Genomic DNA, 17,414 nt, shown 5'->3' on the forward strand with positions numbered 1-17,414 from the left:
ACATTTAAATACTTCGAAATAAAAAATATTCAGCTTTGAAGTTTTCAATACTGGAAAACTTTCAAGTCTAGGGTTAACAGCCAGGAAGGCTGCTTTGTGTTCCTTAAACTGGACTCTGTTGCCCACAAAGTTAATCTTCAGCTTTGGCTTCCATTTCTTCCGCATCATCATCTCCATCCACTTCGGCATTTTCTCTCTCAAGCCTCTCCAGCTGCCTTGCAAGTTCAGTCTCATCTGTATCTGTGACCACTTTGGGCTGTGGAAGCAGAGGCACAATTTCGAAGTGAAGTAGTTAAACAGTACACAAATTCAATTTCAATAGTATTACTGCCTGGTATTTTAACTCTTAAAAAAACACTTTGCTAACAACTCTGCCCTATCCACTTTTGAGTGCTGAAATATCACCAATAAATTCCATGAGATAAATAATAAAAGAAATTTATGAGAGTAAGACAATACAGGAAAAGAAAACATATATATTAAAACCTAATACATTTTCTGTAATTTCTAACAAGCTAGAACGGAAAACATATGAAAATAATTGCAGTGGCTGTATCTTTCAAATATACAAAAAGATGTCCTGTAAAAATGCATCTTCTGGCTTCAAAATAAATTACTTACTATTCCTTTCCACAGAAGAAATTGTTTTGAAAATTATATATGAAAATTAGTTTTTGTTCTTGTTGAGATGAGGAAAGTATGAGACTATTCTTTTTTTTTTTTTTTTTCCTTTTTGCGGTATGCGGGCCTCTCACTGTTGTGGCCTCTCCCGTTGCGGAGCACAGGCTCCGGATGCGCAGGCTCAGCGGCCATGGCTCACGGGCCCAGCCGCTCCGCGGCATATGGGATCCTCCCAGACCGGGGCACGAACCCGTATCCCCTGCATCGGCAGGCGGACTCTCAACCACTGCGCCACCAGGGAGGCCCGAGACTATTCTTGTTTTTAATTCTGAAATCAAATTTTAAGCATTCTACATTAAATTCTGGCAATAACCAATCATTTATTTTCATTGTCTATATTTTTTTCCTTTTGGGGGATCAGTGACCACAGTCCTGAATAACCATCCCATGACAGTTCTTATTTACTTATAAAAACCCTTTTAGGAACTGAGTCAATGATTATTTTATGCTTAGGGGAGTTGTAATCTTAAATGTATCTCATGTTTTAAAATGACTCCGATTAGATATTTTAGAATGCAAATCATTTAGATCATTTAAATTTCTTAAGAACTTTAAGCATGAGGCAAAAAACCCCAGTATTGACCTCACCTCCATTTGAACATTGAAGACACCCCTCTTTTCCTCAATCTTTTCTTTTATAACAGCCATAGCTTGGTTGAGGACAGAGAGGCCTTCTGTTCTCTCCAGGGTGGTTGTAGTCATTACATACCGAGGAGGAGCTATTAGATTAATCTAAGGAAGACAAAATTCAATTATGAATGTACATATACAACACACAACAATGAGGATGTTCGAGAATCGTTTTGCTGATCTGCTTTAACAACAAATCACCCCAAAACTTACTCCCAATTCTGCAGCACAGCAATTTGGAGTAGTTTGTTAAAGTAGCCGAAGCTAACTGATACTATGATCTAATCCAGTAGTATAAACAGGCTACTGCAATACCAAATATGAAGGATTATGACTTCTGGGTCTTTGGTGGCTAAACTAACTATAGCTATCATTGGCACAATGGATAATTTGTCTCTAAAATTCCTGTTTGGTTCCAAACTAAACTGATAGAAGAAATTCTTCTATGAGATTCTGAATAACAACCATCCAGTTAATTTTATCACTAATGAAAGATTCAAGGCAAACCTCTTGAAAGCTCTGTGTGAATATGAGAGAATAAGTTGCTCTTTTCAAGATTCTATGAGCATTATGGGCACAGTGACTCTTTACTGTAAAGGAGGTTTGGCATAGCTGGCCCCTTGGCACTAAATACCAACAGGAATCTCCATCCACTGTGACAGTAGCAGTAGCTGCAACAAAAAGCCTACACATAATTGTAAACATCTCCTAGAAATATCAAGAACCACTTTTCATAACATTTGTTATGAAACATGATCATTAAAAAAATCTGGTTTGATTTGGTTTAGGTGATTTTGGTTTATCAGGAAGGGAAAAAACTGACTACTCACCTTGATGGGCATGGTTTCTGTAGAACAATTCAAACCTGCTCTCAGGGCTTCTTTTACAGCATCGATGCCTTCATAACCATAACAAGCCACTTCAATATCTAAAATTATAAAAATTCAAAAGCTTATACCCAAAAAATGCAAAAATTTTTTTAGAGGTTTAAAAGAAATCAGAGACGTGACAAATACACTAGTATTCAAATACGTATGAAAGCTTTCATCATCCTTTCAATTAGAAATCAATCCCAGCCATTAATTTTCATAATTAAAAATATCTGAATATGCACTGAAATTGTATCTTCTCATTCACATCAAGCCCCTGAATGATAAAACTATAAAAAAAACAGAGAAATTTAACAAACACCTTGAATTCTGGCTATGTCTGGGTTAAAAGTCATGATTTCAACCCCTCTGTGCTTCAGTTCCTTATTTGTAAAATGGAGATAAGGAGGAGTGTGATGAAGACTGAACGAAATAATCACCACAAATTGTTTAGAACAGCTTGAAAACTGCATACCCTCTGACCCAGCAATCCTACTTTTAAGAATCTGCCTTACCGAACACTTGTATAAATGGGTAAGTGTATGTGTATAAGGGTGTTAATTTGCAGTGTTTTTTGTAATACAGTTAACCCTTGAACAATACAGAGTTGAACTGCATGGTCTGCTTACAAGTAGAATTTTTCAACAGTAAACACTACAACACTACACGAACCATGGTAGTTGAATCTTGGACTCGAAACCACAGATACGGAGGGCTAAGTTATATGTGGATTTTAGACTGTGCAGAGGGTGGGCGACCCTAACTCCCCCACGTCGCTCAAGGGTCAACTGCTGTAAAAAGACTGGCACAACCTAAACACTCATCAAGAGGAGACTGGCTTATATCAAGGTTTATCATTCTATGGAATATTACTTAACTATTCAAAATGAGAAAGATCCCCATGTTCTACATGAAAGGGCAGCCATGATACACCAAGTGGAAAAAGCTAGTTGAAGAAAATTTTGCATAGTATGACCCCATCCTTATAAAAACATAAAAATTTACATCTGAATATAAACAGGATACATTCCTATACACCATATGTGTATAGGAAAAATCTCTGCTGAAAGAATATATTGCAAACTAACAACAGTGGTTAATCCAGAGGCCTGGGAGGATATTACTGGACTGTTGGAATTTTAAAGCATGCACTAAAACAAAATAATCGCCACCCCCCATGCCCCAAAAATCAGGCTAACTTAAGGTTAGCTGAACTCATTTACTTGCGTCAATATATATGTATTTTATGATTCAGTAAAAGCAAAGATAACTTAATTTCTTTAACTTTTCTTGTTATGAAAAACGTTTAGAAAAAGGTAGATGGTGATGTAGCAACATATTCTTTGGTGAGGCTCATTATGTAACAGCTTTTTTGGTACATGCAAAATATTTTAAACATCATTTAAAAAATCATTTACCTGCTCGAATTTTGACAGCCTGTGGAGTCAAACGCCTATTAATATTGTTAATGAGTACTTCCCGTTCACCTTCATTCAAATCTAAGCCATCCAAAATAGATGGGTCTCTGATAATTAAAAAAAAAAACAACACAAACATACACAAAACAAAATGTCAAGGTTACTTTACTGATAATTAGAACATCAAACATAACACCAGAGAATAATGTTTAAGAGCACAGCCTTCAGTGTCAGAATCAGAGTTCAAATCCTAGAGTCACAATTTAATCACTATGTGTTTTGGGGCCTTTCTAGACCTCAATTTCCAAATATGTAAAATGCGAATGAAAACAGTGTATCTCACTGGATTGTAGTATTAAATGAGAAAATGCAAGTAAAGCACTTAGGCCTGTATGACAAACAGAAAACATCCAATTGATTATTATTAAAAGAAAAATTTTAGAGATCTGGCTAAAGCAAGCAATTTAAAATAAAATGTCTCCTATACAGGCATACTTCGAAGATACTGCGGGTTCAGTTCCAGACTGCCACGATAAAGCATGTATAGCAATAAAGTGAGTCACATGTTTGGTTTCTCAGTGCATACAAGTTATGTTTACACTATACTGTAGTCTATTAAGTGTTCAATAGCATTATGTCTAAAAAAATGTATATAACTTAATTTAAAAATACTTTATTGCTAAAAAAATGGTAACCATCATCTGAGTGTTCAGGGAGATGTGATCTTTTTGCAATAGTAACATCAAAGATCACAGATCACAGTAACAAAATAATGAAAAATTTTAAAATATTGCAAGAACTACCAAAGTGTGACACAGAGACATGAAGTGAGCAAACGCTGTTGGAAAGCTGGCGCCAACAGACCTGCTTTATGAAGCATTGCCACAAACCTTCAATTTGTAAAAAAAAAACACAGTATATGCGAAGTGCAATAAAATGAGTTATGCCTATACATCTCACATCCCACTATAATTAAGCATTTCCATGTAATTAGCAGTCCCTGCTTCGAGGAGCTTAAAAAGAACAAAAACATGGAAAAAATTAAAAACAAACAAACAAACAAAAGTGCATCCCTGGGGGTGAGGAGAGGAAGATATTAGTGGGGTCAGGAAAGGCTTCATGGGTCAAGTGGCATTTCATCTAACCCTCGTAAGTGCCACAAACAGGGACCACGGTCTTAGTCACTGGCATGTTTGCTGAACGAATGAACAAATGGAAAAAATGAAATGACGACTAAAAGAATGCTAGGATTTTAACGAGCTAAGGTAGAACTTAAAGTTTTAAGAAAGTTATGAAATAACTGAAAGACAAACCAACAGAAAATGAGGAAATGAGATAAACAGATGTTTCACAGAAAAAATACAAATGGTCAGTAAACATATGAAATGCTGTTAACTTTACCAACATCCAGCAAAATGCAAATCAAAACAAGACACTATTGTACATCAATCAGTTTGCCAAAAAAAAAAAAATCTGAGATATATACCAAATGTTGATGAAGAGGAAATACAAATTGTAGAACCAATATGGTGAGTACTTTGGCAAAACTAAGTAAATTTAAAGGTGCAAATAATCAATCCTATGACCCAACAATTCTATTCCTAAGTATCTTAGAAATTCCCAAACATTGTACAGAGAGACGTGAACATGGACATTCGTCATAGCAGTTTTGAAAAGTAGGGGGATAAAAGAGCAGAGGGGATTATGTAAAAATCTCTTTATAGAGGAACAAATAAAGCATATTCTCACAACGAAATACTATATAGAAATTAATATGAAGTAGGCATACATCTATCAATTTGGAGAAATTCTGGTCAATAATAATAGCATTACGAGTAAAAATGTAAAGTACAGAAAATGTTACAATGATAAGATAAATTTATTTTTTTGTTTAAACAAATTAAATATTTAAACATAAAAAAGATTCTATACATACTTTTCATAACCTACCCACACATGTATATGTATATAAATGATAATGATACATACTAATTTCAGAATAGTGGTTACCACTGTTAAGTGACCAGAATGGCTTGGGAGGAATAAAATATTGTTTCCAACAATCTCAGAAATTCTATTTAATTATTTAATTAAGAGGAAAAAAAATGAAGCACATGTGGCACAGAATTATCATGAGTTAAATCTGGACAGTTGCAACATGTCTGATGAAGCAAGAAAAGAATGTGAATGGTGATGAATGTTAATTCGTTAAGATGAATGTTAATTCGTGTAACCTGTTATTTGTTAAGACTGCAGAGTGGTAACGGAGAAGGGGTGGAGGCAGAAGCTAGAGAGGTCAGCGGGGCTGATAATGACAGCAAACAAAGGTAAGACGTGTACTGACTGAGGAGCCCAGGATTGAAGTCAGGGAGGACAGAAATACAAAGCAGTGCTTGATGGTTAATAGCATAAGCTCTGTAGCATAACTACAATGCCTGTGTTTGAGGCTCTACCATTTGGTAGCTGTGTGAACTTGGACAATTTAATCTCGTCTCAATTTCCTCATCTATAAGATAGGAATAATAATAACACTTATACCATAGGTTGTTGTGAGAATTATATAAATGTTAGCTGTTATTATTATTCTCACCTTTCCCACAAGGTGATATTAAAAAAAAAAAGTCACATGAGGGGAGGGGGTAAACTAGAAGGTATTTGGAGCCTCTGATGAGTAGGCCTGATGGAGGTTCTAACAGTTCTAAGCCCCACTTGGCCATTCTGAGGGCTGAGGAGACCAATCACCCTTGGCAGCACAAGGGCTGGGGAAGTAACAACGCAGTGGTGAGGCTGCTTGTGAGGTATTAACATCTAGCAAGGACTGGGAGGTGCAGAAGTAGAGCAGTAAGTACAGAGAACTTAAAAAATCTGGCTGTTAAAAAGAGAGGACACAGTGCTTGTGACAGGAGAAAGGAGAGGGGAGGTTGAAAAGTTCGTTTTTAGTATAAATGGGAGAAATCTGAGCATATTTTTATGCTGATGGAGCAAAACCAATAAAGAAAAAGGCTGAAGACCCAAGAGAGGGAAGAGTAGATGGAAAGACATCCCTTAGGAATAGCTGGGCATAGGTGGTAAGATTACTTTGAGAGCAGGAAGGATCCGAATTCCAGTATGACAGAAGCACAGGAGGTAGTGACAGGTGGGATGGAGATAAGTTGGCTGAGAAAGTGGAAGGAAGTAGAGGTGATCCTGTGCAATGGCTTCTATTTTCTTTTTTAGGTAGTGAGCGCACCAGGTGAGAGTGAGAGGAGAGGGACAGAGTGGGTATCTGAGGAAGTGTGGAGAAGTTCTAAAACAGCCAATCTAAGGATGAGAGGAAGAAGTGACCAGGAGCAAAGAGAATGTGGGGCAGCAGTTAAGGCCCAGCTGAGGTTGGAGACCATGAATATGCAGTGGCACCAACCTGCAAGACTGTGGTTTTTCCTAGCAGCACCCAGCAGTCTACAAGTGCAGAGAAGGCAGGAACATCGCTCCAAGGCTGGATGTAACAGAAGGAAAAACAGGGCAAAACTCATGACACTGGCAAGAAAGCTGCTGAAATGATGGACCATGGTGTGTCTATGCTGAATAAGAAAGAGAAGGCAGGAAAGGGTGAAAAAGGGAGAAAAAAAAGGTTTGGAATCAGAGCCTGATAATAATAAGAATTAAAATGACACAGAATAGGACTAACTGGGGGAGCTGGAAGGACAGGAGGCTGTGGTGAAAGAACAGAATGTGTGAATTAAAGGTTTCGGAGACAGAGCAAATCCTGGTGACAGTAAGACCCAGGGTCAGGCCATATGGAAGACTAGCTAATGTGGCGTGGGCTGAAGGTCTAAGGCACTGAGGTAAAGAAAACAAGTTTTAAACAAAACATCTATGTTGGCCCTGAAGTCACCTAGGACAGTAACAAAATTAGGAGAGGAAAGTATGTAAGACAGTAGTGTGAGATGAAACCATATGGTTTACAAAACTACATCACTATGGTGTACCAAACCATATAGGCTCGGCTTTATAGGACTGGCCCATATCATGGGCCTATTATACTAAAATATTTTAATCTAAATTTGGCAAGGACTTAAAACATGAATGTTGTGCTATTAAATGTCAGGCTCTCAACTTGTGTGCTAGACCCAGCAGCTGTAGTATCAATGGAGAAGCAGAGCTAAGAAGGTGTTCTTACGAGACTGCGTGCTTAAATGCATCATAGGCACCGTATCCGGGTCTCTTGTACTTGTCATCGAAGACCCAAGCGGTCCTCTGGAACAGGCTTTCCAGCTGCTCGTCCTTGGTATATTCTAAGACCTCAGCAACATGACGAAGAATGCTGTAAACCTAGAAACAAAATGAAGAGCTCAACAATTCAAAGGTAAGAGATCTATATTAAAAAAAATAGATATTTTTACATTTTAGTAGATAGCATATAAAAACAAACATTTGGTTAATTTGACTACACTAATTCCTTAACAACAAAAGATCACCACACAACAAATTCTTTCTCCATAGAGAAATATTCGCTTTTCCATAATAACGAACTCAAGTGGGTGTAACAAGTACAAGTAGTATAGCATTTATAACCTAAGACCCAGATCAAGTCAATTCTGGGACAAACAAACCTCTCTGAATATATTTCCTCATCTGGAAAGGGAGATCCTAGTATCTTTCCTTTTTACTGTAGCGAGTTCTTACAGATCAAAATGTAAGATATTATTATTACTACTCCATGAGAGCATGGAACCTGGATGGAGATTTTATTATTTCTTTTGCTCTGTTATCATCTAACAGTTATCCTTCAATCCTACCCACTTCCTACCCACTGCTGCCAAACTCTTTTCCTAAACATAAAAGGGCTTAAAGAAGAGAAAGAGTATAAAGAGGCCTTCATGTTAATTACACACAAAATCTGAGTGAGGAAAAGCACTAACATTGGCTATTTCATTCTATCATCTTATTATCCTTATAAGATCTATTATGCTCATTTTACAATATCCTAGGGGAACAAAACAAAATGGAAGTTTCCTAGAGCAGTGCTTCTCAAATCTGGACTTGGTGGGACTTGAAAGACTTGGGTAATGGTCTGATGGCTTTTAGATTTATACTCTCTTTTACTGGGGTTAAGCAAGATTTTAAAAATCTTTTCTTCATGTAAACACTGTTTTCTTGGCATTTTATCTTGAGGACAGAAACACACATGGCAGAGGAACAAAAGACACAAGAGAAGGGTAGAGAAAACAGAACCAATGGAAACTGCCAATAAGTACTGAGGATCTAGGGAATAAAGGAAAATCTAAATAGGACCAGAGAACAGAAAAATACAGAAAGATGAGAATGAAGAAATGACTGTCCTTGCTTTATCAGTGCTTACTGAGGAAATTACAGCAAAACTAATAAGAAAAGGAAAAAAACCAAGGCGGGTGAGGGGTGGGGTGGAGAACCACACTAAGTAACAGGCCCTGCCTTGCTTTTCTGGATTCAAAGACATTTTACAAACCTTTGCTCATTCTTTTTTTTTTTTTTTTTTTTTTTTTGCGGTATGCGGGCCTCTCACCGTTGTGGCCTCTCCCGCTGCGGAGCACAGGCTCCGGACGCGCAGGCTCAGCGGCCATGGCTCACGGGCCCAGCCACTCCGCGGCATGTGGGATCTTCCCGGACCGGGGCACGAACCCGTGTCCCCTGCATCGGCAGGCGGAGTCTCAACCACTGCGCCACCAGGGAAGCCCGACCTTTGCTCATTCTTAACAAACAATAGCTGGTTGTCTCTGTGATCCTTATCCCAGAACAGAGGTGAAAATCAAAAACTACATGCTGCGACAAGCCCAATCAGCTGAAATCACCCATAGTTATTTTAACCTAAAATAGCTTAAAAACACTAATGGTCCAATACTGATTTGAGAATATTACACATCAAGCGATGCTTTAAGGTAGTAACGTCATGAGACAAGAACACTGAAGTCATACTCTTTTGAAATAAAGTCTTCAAGTTGTTTTTCTATGTAACACAGAATAAGAAATGGTAATATTGTTACAGAAAATGTAGGTTTTGTTTCTGCCAGGAACACACCATGCAGATTATTTATTAAACACATCAAATAGTGGACTAATTTGATTAAAAAATCAACTTACAGTTTTGGATTTGGTAAATTTATCTTCACATTTGATTGCTTCCTCTGGAGAAACTCTTCTTTTTGACAAATCAATATATCCTATATGAGAAAAATTTGAAAAAATTATCTCTGTCTAGGTGCCAAAGAATCACTGTGACAATTTTCACCACCAGATTGTTGGGTTGGCATACCTACACTTATTCCCCACTAAAATCGTATCAACAAAATACTGCATAAAAAGTACAAGATAAGAGATTTTTGTTTTCAGAAATGAATTTTTATCATCATGTAACTGCATATTCTATTACCTTAGTGGAGGGAATAATTTTCAATTATCCAAATGAGAGCTAAAGCCAAAAGACCCTGTATTTGTCTATTTGGCATCCATTCATCACAGGGTCAACTGCATTAACTATATTTTCTGTATTCTTGATGCTCTGACATCTGTGGCCTGGCTGACTGGGGAAGAGACTTCCCTGCCTGGCACTAGCCAATTCTTAGAGTTGGCAAAGGCCTCAATGGGAGCAGCCTTTAACATGCAAATCAACCAATCTAGAGCCCATACCCCCAATCATCTAATCAAAGTTCCACACAGCAGGTCAATATTATCCCACGCCCTAAACCAGCATAGAGCCAGGTACCAGACACCTAGGGACAGCCCCAATGCACCAAGCCCTGCCCAAACTATTCAAATGAGCCAACCCTAAACTGTTTACGCCGACCTGCCTTGCCTTTGTCATGGAAACCTCAATAAGAGCTCTGGCCTAGGCTTTCCCATTGCTCCTTCTACCTCCTGATCAAAACCGGTGCTTCCTCATGTGGCTTTGCATGGCATGCTGGGTCCCCATCTCTTGGGAAACTTTAATAATAAAAATGTTCTTTCAATGGCATTGGCCTCTCCATGTCACCAGTCACCTCCATAAATAAAAGTCCCATGGGTACACAATGAGACAAGTAGTTAAATGTATTTTAAAGAATTATGAGGGAGCTCCCTAATACTCACTGCAGCACTATTCACAATAGCCAGGACATGGAAGCAACCTAAATGTCCATCAACAGAGGAACGGATAAAGAAGATGTGGTACATACATACAATGGAATATTACTCGGCCATAAAAAAGAACAAAATAACACCATTTACAGCAACATGGATGGATGGAGAGATTGTCATACTGAGTGACGTAAGTCAGACAGAGAAAGACAAATATCATGACATCGCTTATATGTGGAATCTAAAAAAAGGGTACAAATTAACTTATCTACAAAACAGAAACAGAGTTACAGATGTAGAAACAAACTTATGTTTACCAGGGGATGGTGGGGGGAGGGATAAACTGGAAGATTGGGATTGACATATACACACTACTATACATATAAAATGGATCACTAATAAAGACCTACTGTATAGCACAGGGAACTCTACTCATTACTCTGTAATGGCCTATATGGGAAAAGAATCTAAAAAGAGTGGATATATGTATGTAACTGATTCACTCTGCTGTACACTGGAAACTAACATGACATTGTAAATCAACTACACCCCCATTAAAAAAAAAAGAAGAATAAAGAGGGTGAAAATGGCTTTTTACATTTACCCACATATTCTCCATTTCAGCCATCACAGCTCTTCAGCCTGAACAACTTCCTTTACCATCTCTTATAATGTAGGTCTTACCTGGTAATAAATCCCCCTAGTTTCTATTTACCTGAAAATGTTTTCATTTGATTTTTGTTGTTGAATATTTTCTTCAAATACAGAATTCTGGTTTGACAGTGTTCTTTCAGTGTTTTACAGATATCATTCAATGCTCTGACCTTCATTATTTCCAGTAAGAATGCCACAGTAATTTGTATTACTGTTCCCCTATAAATAACATCATTTTCCTCTGGCTACGTTGAATTTTCTGTTTTTCAATAGTTTGGTATGCCTAAATGTGGTCTTAGTATTTATCCTGCTTCAGGTTTGCTGGGCTTCTCTAATACATAAACATTTTTTTCCCCAGCAAATATGGGAAACTTTTGGCCATGGTTTCTTCAAATATATTTTCTGTTCTTTCTTTTTCTCCCCTTCTTTTGGAATACAGCTTTTGATAGTTGACAGGCTGTATTTTTTTTTTCTCAGTTCTTCTGATTGGTTCTTTTTAAATGAACTACCTTCAAATTTCAAGGAGCCTTCTGTCATCTTTTACCTGCTGTTAGCCCATCCAGTGAATTTTTTAGATATTATATTTTTCATTTCTAGAATTTATATTTAGTTCTTTATGAGAGTTTCTAATTTATCTACTGAGATTTCATTTTGTTCATTCACTATTAAGCATATTTTCCTAATATCTTTGAGCAGTTATAACATTTACTTTAAAATGCTTATCTGCTAATTCCAACATTAGGGTGATCTCTAGGTCAGTCTCCATTGATTACCTTTTTTGTATGGGTCATATTTTCCTGTTTCTTCAACTATTTAGCAATGTGAGTTGTATCCTTGACATTAGGAAAGATATGTGGCACACTGTGAATTCCTTTAGGTTCCTCTTAGGAACACTGAATTTTTTCTTTTTTTTTTTCTGGCTGCTCTGCATGGCTTGCGTTTCCCGACCAGGGATTGAACCCACGCCCTCAGCAGTGAAAGTGAGGTGTCCCAACCACTGGGCTGCCAGGGAATTCCCAAGGATACTGAATTTTTGTTTTAGCAGTTAGCTTGTCTGAATTCAAAACTATAAACTCTGTCTCCCCAGATGGAAAGCAAACAAATTTGTTTAGATTTTTACCCTATTGGGCTGCAGTCTACCCTGTGTATTACTAGTTTCACGGGCTGGCCAGAGAGTTCATCAGAATTTATATATACACTTGGGGGCTCTCCCTCTGTGTCTCTCCTTTCTCTAATCCCTATCACTACTTTCCAACTGTTGTGGTTGTCCAGAACTCTCATGTCTGGCTCTCAAGCCATTAAGACTGTAGGTTTTCCCCTAGAATTTTCGATGCCCTGCTTGGAAGTTATCTGTAACATGCACTCAGTCAAAAAGCTGTAAAATTTATCCAGTGCAGTTCCTTTCTTCCAAGTGTCAACCTGCCTTCAGTTTCAGCCTGCTTTTGGTTGCTCCCATTCTCCTTGAGTAATTTTTACCACCTGTTCAGATACTTGTTTAGGGTTTATAGCAGTTATGATGAATGGTTTATCCAATAGGACTTAATCTTCTAGTAACAGAAATGGATCCCCTCTATAGATCTTCTGCACTTTGCTTTTTTTCTTATCTTACCCTGGAGATCTTTTCATATCAGAATATTCAGATCCCATTCTGTATTAAATTGCCTTGCTTGGGGCCTCCCTGGTGGCGCAGTGGTTGAGAGTCCGCCTGCCGATGCAGGGGACACAGATTCGTGCTCCGATCCGGGAAGATCCCACGTGCCGCAGAGCGGCTGGGCCCGTGAGCCATGGCTGCTGAGCCTGAGCGTCCGGAGCCTGTGCTCCGCAACGGGAGAGGCCACAACAGTGAGAGGCCCGCATACCGGAAAAAAAAAAAAAAAAAAAAATTGCCTTGCTTGGTTGTGTCATGATTTATATAACCACAATCTAGATTGTTGTTTCTTGTTTTTAATTAACATTGTAAAAACAATGCTATTATGAAAATAAATTTTTACATGTAAATACTGTACTTATACAGGTTTACCCTTTCACTTTTTCTGACGACAGTTGAAAATGTATTTGATTTCTTTTTGTGTATATATTTCATATAACAGGAAAGCAATATAAGATAAGACACCATTCGAGGTCCTACTGGAGCAACAACGAAACACAGGTTTAAGGAATAATCTCAGTCTTCAAGCAGTTTAATAAATGGAAGCTGGGGAGGGTGCCACAAGTCAGTCATATCAAAGCATTTAGAATAATCAATGTGCTAAGTGGTAGCACCACCTAAGGGGTAATATAAGCTGCCTCGAAAGTTTATTGTCTAAGATTATAATCAGAAAAAAAGTCAGTTATGTATAAAATTATTCATTTGCAGAAGTATCAATTAACTAGATGGCTGAGGAGATTCAGAAAGCCAAGCTCAGTCAGGGTGACTGACTGGTCTTTTAAGCATGACGGTAACCACTTGCCTGAAACTAAAACCTAACAAACTATAGTAAGATGACTGAAACAAATTATCTTAACTATATTAAGCCAGTTAAAGACAAAATCTACTCAATGGTATTATACAATATATTTAGAAAAATTGTGTTCACAAAGGTGAAGATTTACATGGGGTCCAAAAAAGGGGCACCCAAAGAATAAATAAATGAATACCTATTCATCTCTGCCGGAAGGATCCCAAAGGATCTGGGGGGTCACAAACATTCTGATTACCAGAGACATACAATATTGGGTTTTGGGTGTGTGTCTGCAGTATATTGCTTTTTTAAAGACATAAAAAATATTCCTAAAATCCACTTACCTTTGCCCAATTTCCATCACTTATTCAATAACCTGATTACTAATCTAACTCTAAATCAATAAAAAGGCACCTGACAAATATGAATGAACTAGTACTCTGGTTTGCTTATTTGTCTCTCTGAGTTTGGTGAGTTTGGCAATGAGTCAATTATCAAGATCCTGATAACCTCTGGGAATAAAATTCAAGTTACTTGGCTCACAAAAACTAGTCCTGGGATGTACTAATTAAACCACTACTGGGCTTCCCTGGTGGCATGGTGGTTAAGAATCTGCCTGCCAATGCAGGGGACACAGGTTCGAGCCGTGGTCCGGGAAGATCCCACGTGCCATGGAGCAACTAAGCCCATGCACCACAACTGAGCCTGCGCTCTAGAGCCCACGAGCCACAACTACTGAAGCCCGCATGCCTAGAGCCCATGCTCTGCAACAAAAGCCACTGCAATGAGAAGCCCATGCACCGCAACAAAGAGTAGCCCCCACTCACCGCAACTAGAGAAAGCCCGCGCACAGCAACAAAGACCCAACTTAGCCAAAATAAATAAATAAAATTAATTAAAAAAAAAAAAACACCACCAAAAAAAGAAAAAAACCCCCCACTACTAACTTAAAAGGTCTTGTTTAGATGGTTAACTGGCATGGCACCCTTCTCTAACAACTTTGTATGTAAAAGAGTTTAAGGACCAAAGGAGGTGGTTTTTTTTTTTTTACTTCAGTAGGCAATTTACAAAAAATATATATTAAAATAAATCATTTAAATCAAAAATTTCCAGATATAAATTATTTAATATATGAATATTTATATATTAAATATAAATTTATATTTAATAAGTAAATATAAATTTTTAAAATATAAATTATTTTAAATCTTTCTCTCATTTACCTTTTTCTTTGTCCACTCTGATAACAACCACACATTCATTCCTGCCAATTCGGATGAGTTTGTTTATAGAACGGATACGCCTCCTGGACAACTCACTCAGAAGAATCATGCCTTCAATGTTGTTGTACTCCAGCAAGCTGACATAAGCTCCCATTTCAGCAATGGACCTTACATTCACCATCACTACGTCTTCCACCTCAGGAAATTTGTGCTGATAAAATCTACAACTTAGACCCGGCATTCTGCAATCTGAACAAAAGAATCAAGTAAGTGTTCAGTTAAGGTCAAAATTTTAAAATGTCAATTTTCCACATCTTGCCACTGGAAGAAGTTATCGGTTTTCTTCCCTCTTTAAACTTCTTAAATGGTACCAGAAAACAGAGGAATGTTCAGGAACCAAGCTTTAATTTTTATTTTGCTCCACATTTTTGTAAGGCTTGCGTGATTCTCTACCATCAGTTTCAGAGGAATCACAAAAAATAATGACCATTTACAAAGTTCTGACACTGAAGGATTAAAGGTATAACTTAAGAGTAAAATATTATTTTAATACTTTAAGAAATAACAAATGATAGGAAGCATCACTACTATTATAAACCTGTCAGAAAAACTAAAGCTACTCTTCCTCCAAGTCAGCTAAGACTAGATACGCTACAGCCGACTATATGAAGGGAAGACCCTTCCAACAAATTAAATCCTAACCCTAACCATATGTCAAATGATATACTCTATTATTTATTATAGCCAAAATTATAGTATCACATGTCAAGACAAAAACAAAAAATTTATTAATCACAAAAAACACTAAATTTAACTAAAATGTATCCTTCTTTCTGAATTTTTTTCCTCTTAAAACAAACTTGAATTTAATTCACAATTACCACAATTTTTAGCTTCCACTTTTCCCATTACTCCCAAATATTCTTCTCTTTTGTTGAATAGTTACACCCAAGCTCGAGAACAGCTTTATGGATTCCCACTACTATAAAGTTCAAGTTTCTCTTAACCTCCACACATTAAATATATTTTAAACTATTCCCTTTGATCCACACAAGCTACTTTCAACACCACTCCTTTTATGACCCACAGGCCTAAAATCATACTATATGTAGAAATACATTTTTAAAAGGAAGCTCTCAAACTAATCATAGTTGATAATTTTCATGTTTTTCTGCTAACCTTAACTAATTTACTATTGTCAAAGCTCAGAAGACAGGCAATAATAAGACTTAAGGTCCTATGAAAAATTTGTGAAACTTCACCTACTAACTTATTTTTTTTCTTATTAATTGGGAAATAAGACTGTCATTACTTATCTTAAAGACCGAACACCTACATTCAGCTCATAGAACACCAGAGTTCTGCTTCAGAGCAGTTTGAGAACTGCTACCTGCACCCACATGTTTCTTCCTAGTGGCTTATCCACTGAGTTATACATTTTTCCACTACCTACAGGGTCCTATATTATCTGGCCACTGCCTATCTCCCTGAGGTATCACTTTCCTCCTAGTCTTCCCCATTTTATAGATTAAAAACATGAAGCATGGGTTAAGCATCTTGTTTTGTCATATACTGCTAACAAGTGACAGTCAAAATTTGAACATATGAAGTTTGAATCCATAGTTTGTGTCTTATACATCAGGCTATATTTTCTCTCAATATCACTGATAAATACATGACAATCAGTAAAACATCTTAAATAAAAAAGCACTATCAATGTACATATTCAGAGCTGGAACATAAACTATAAATTAGTGCAAACTTTTAGTATTAACCTATCCTGTATAACAAAAAATAAAGCTGCATATTAATAATAGTGGCAGAGATATCTTTGAAGCTTGACAAAACAGGGATTTAGCAAATAAAGGGAAGTAGACATTCAATTACCCATCAAGAAACAGCTGAGCTAGTTGTTTCATTTTTAAACAGGGCTTTTTTTTTCTTGGACAACTGTTGTCAAATATCTGCATGTAAAGTACTAAAATTTGAGAGCTGAAAAAGTTTCAAACTGGATATAAAAATAAACGTTACGGAAATGTATGAAACAGTTTTAAGAGATTTAACAGGTGCTAACCACTTTTACTTACCAAGTTTCTTCAAACAGTAAAGCCAATAATTTTGGAGAAGCAAGACTTAATTCGATTGTAAAAGAACATAGGCAATCGTGTAAAAGAATCCTGAAGGGAGATATAGACGCTAATGCTTCAGGAGGTACAAGTTTCTTTGCAATAGACGGTGTAAATAAAGGAATACTGCTAATGGTATGTCATTCACAGTAAAAGACAGTAGTGGAGTACAAAAAAAATTTACTTTGCAAAGAACCTGCATAATGGTTGACAGATTTTGAACCTATCTCCTTATTTATGGAAATATTATGCTAATAACACTAACTTTGAAAAAAATCAGTCAGGAAAATAGGAGTCACAC

General features: G+C 37.1%; 1 protein-coding gene across 1 annotated transcript in view; it reads right to left on the bottom strand.

Annotated features, from left to right (window-relative positions):
- EIF2S1 (eukaryotic translation initiation factor 2 subunit alpha) overlaps positions 1 to 17,414 on the bottom strand; it is a 19,690-nt gene continuing 2,276 nt past the window's right edge. The window contains exons 2-8 of the mRNA XM_060095972.1: positions 14,988 to 15,236; positions 9,698 to 9,777; positions 7,758 to 7,909; positions 3,599 to 3,705; positions 2,142 to 2,239; positions 1,270 to 1,413; positions 1 to 256 (exon numbers count right to left, since the gene is read on the bottom strand). Coding sequence (XP_059951955.1) covers positions 131 to 256; positions 1,270 to 1,413; positions 2,142 to 2,239; positions 3,599 to 3,705; positions 7,758 to 7,909; positions 9,698 to 9,777; positions 14,988 to 15,228 — 948 coding nt within the window. The 5' untranslated portion in view covers positions 15,229 to 15,236 and the 3' untranslated portion in view covers positions 1 to 130. The remainder of the gene's footprint in view (positions 257 to 1,269; positions 1,414 to 2,141; positions 2,240 to 3,598; positions 3,706 to 7,757; positions 7,910 to 9,697; positions 9,778 to 14,987; positions 15,237 to 17,414) is intronic.

Source organism: Mesoplodon densirostris, chromosome 4 (genome assembly GCF_025265405.1).
Source record: "Mesoplodon densirostris isolate mMesDen1 chromosome 4, mMesDen1 primary haplotype, whole genome shotgun sequence".
Classification (NCBI taxonomy): Eukaryota; Metazoa; Chordata; class Mammalia; order Artiodactyla; family Ziphiidae; genus Mesoplodon; species Mesoplodon densirostris.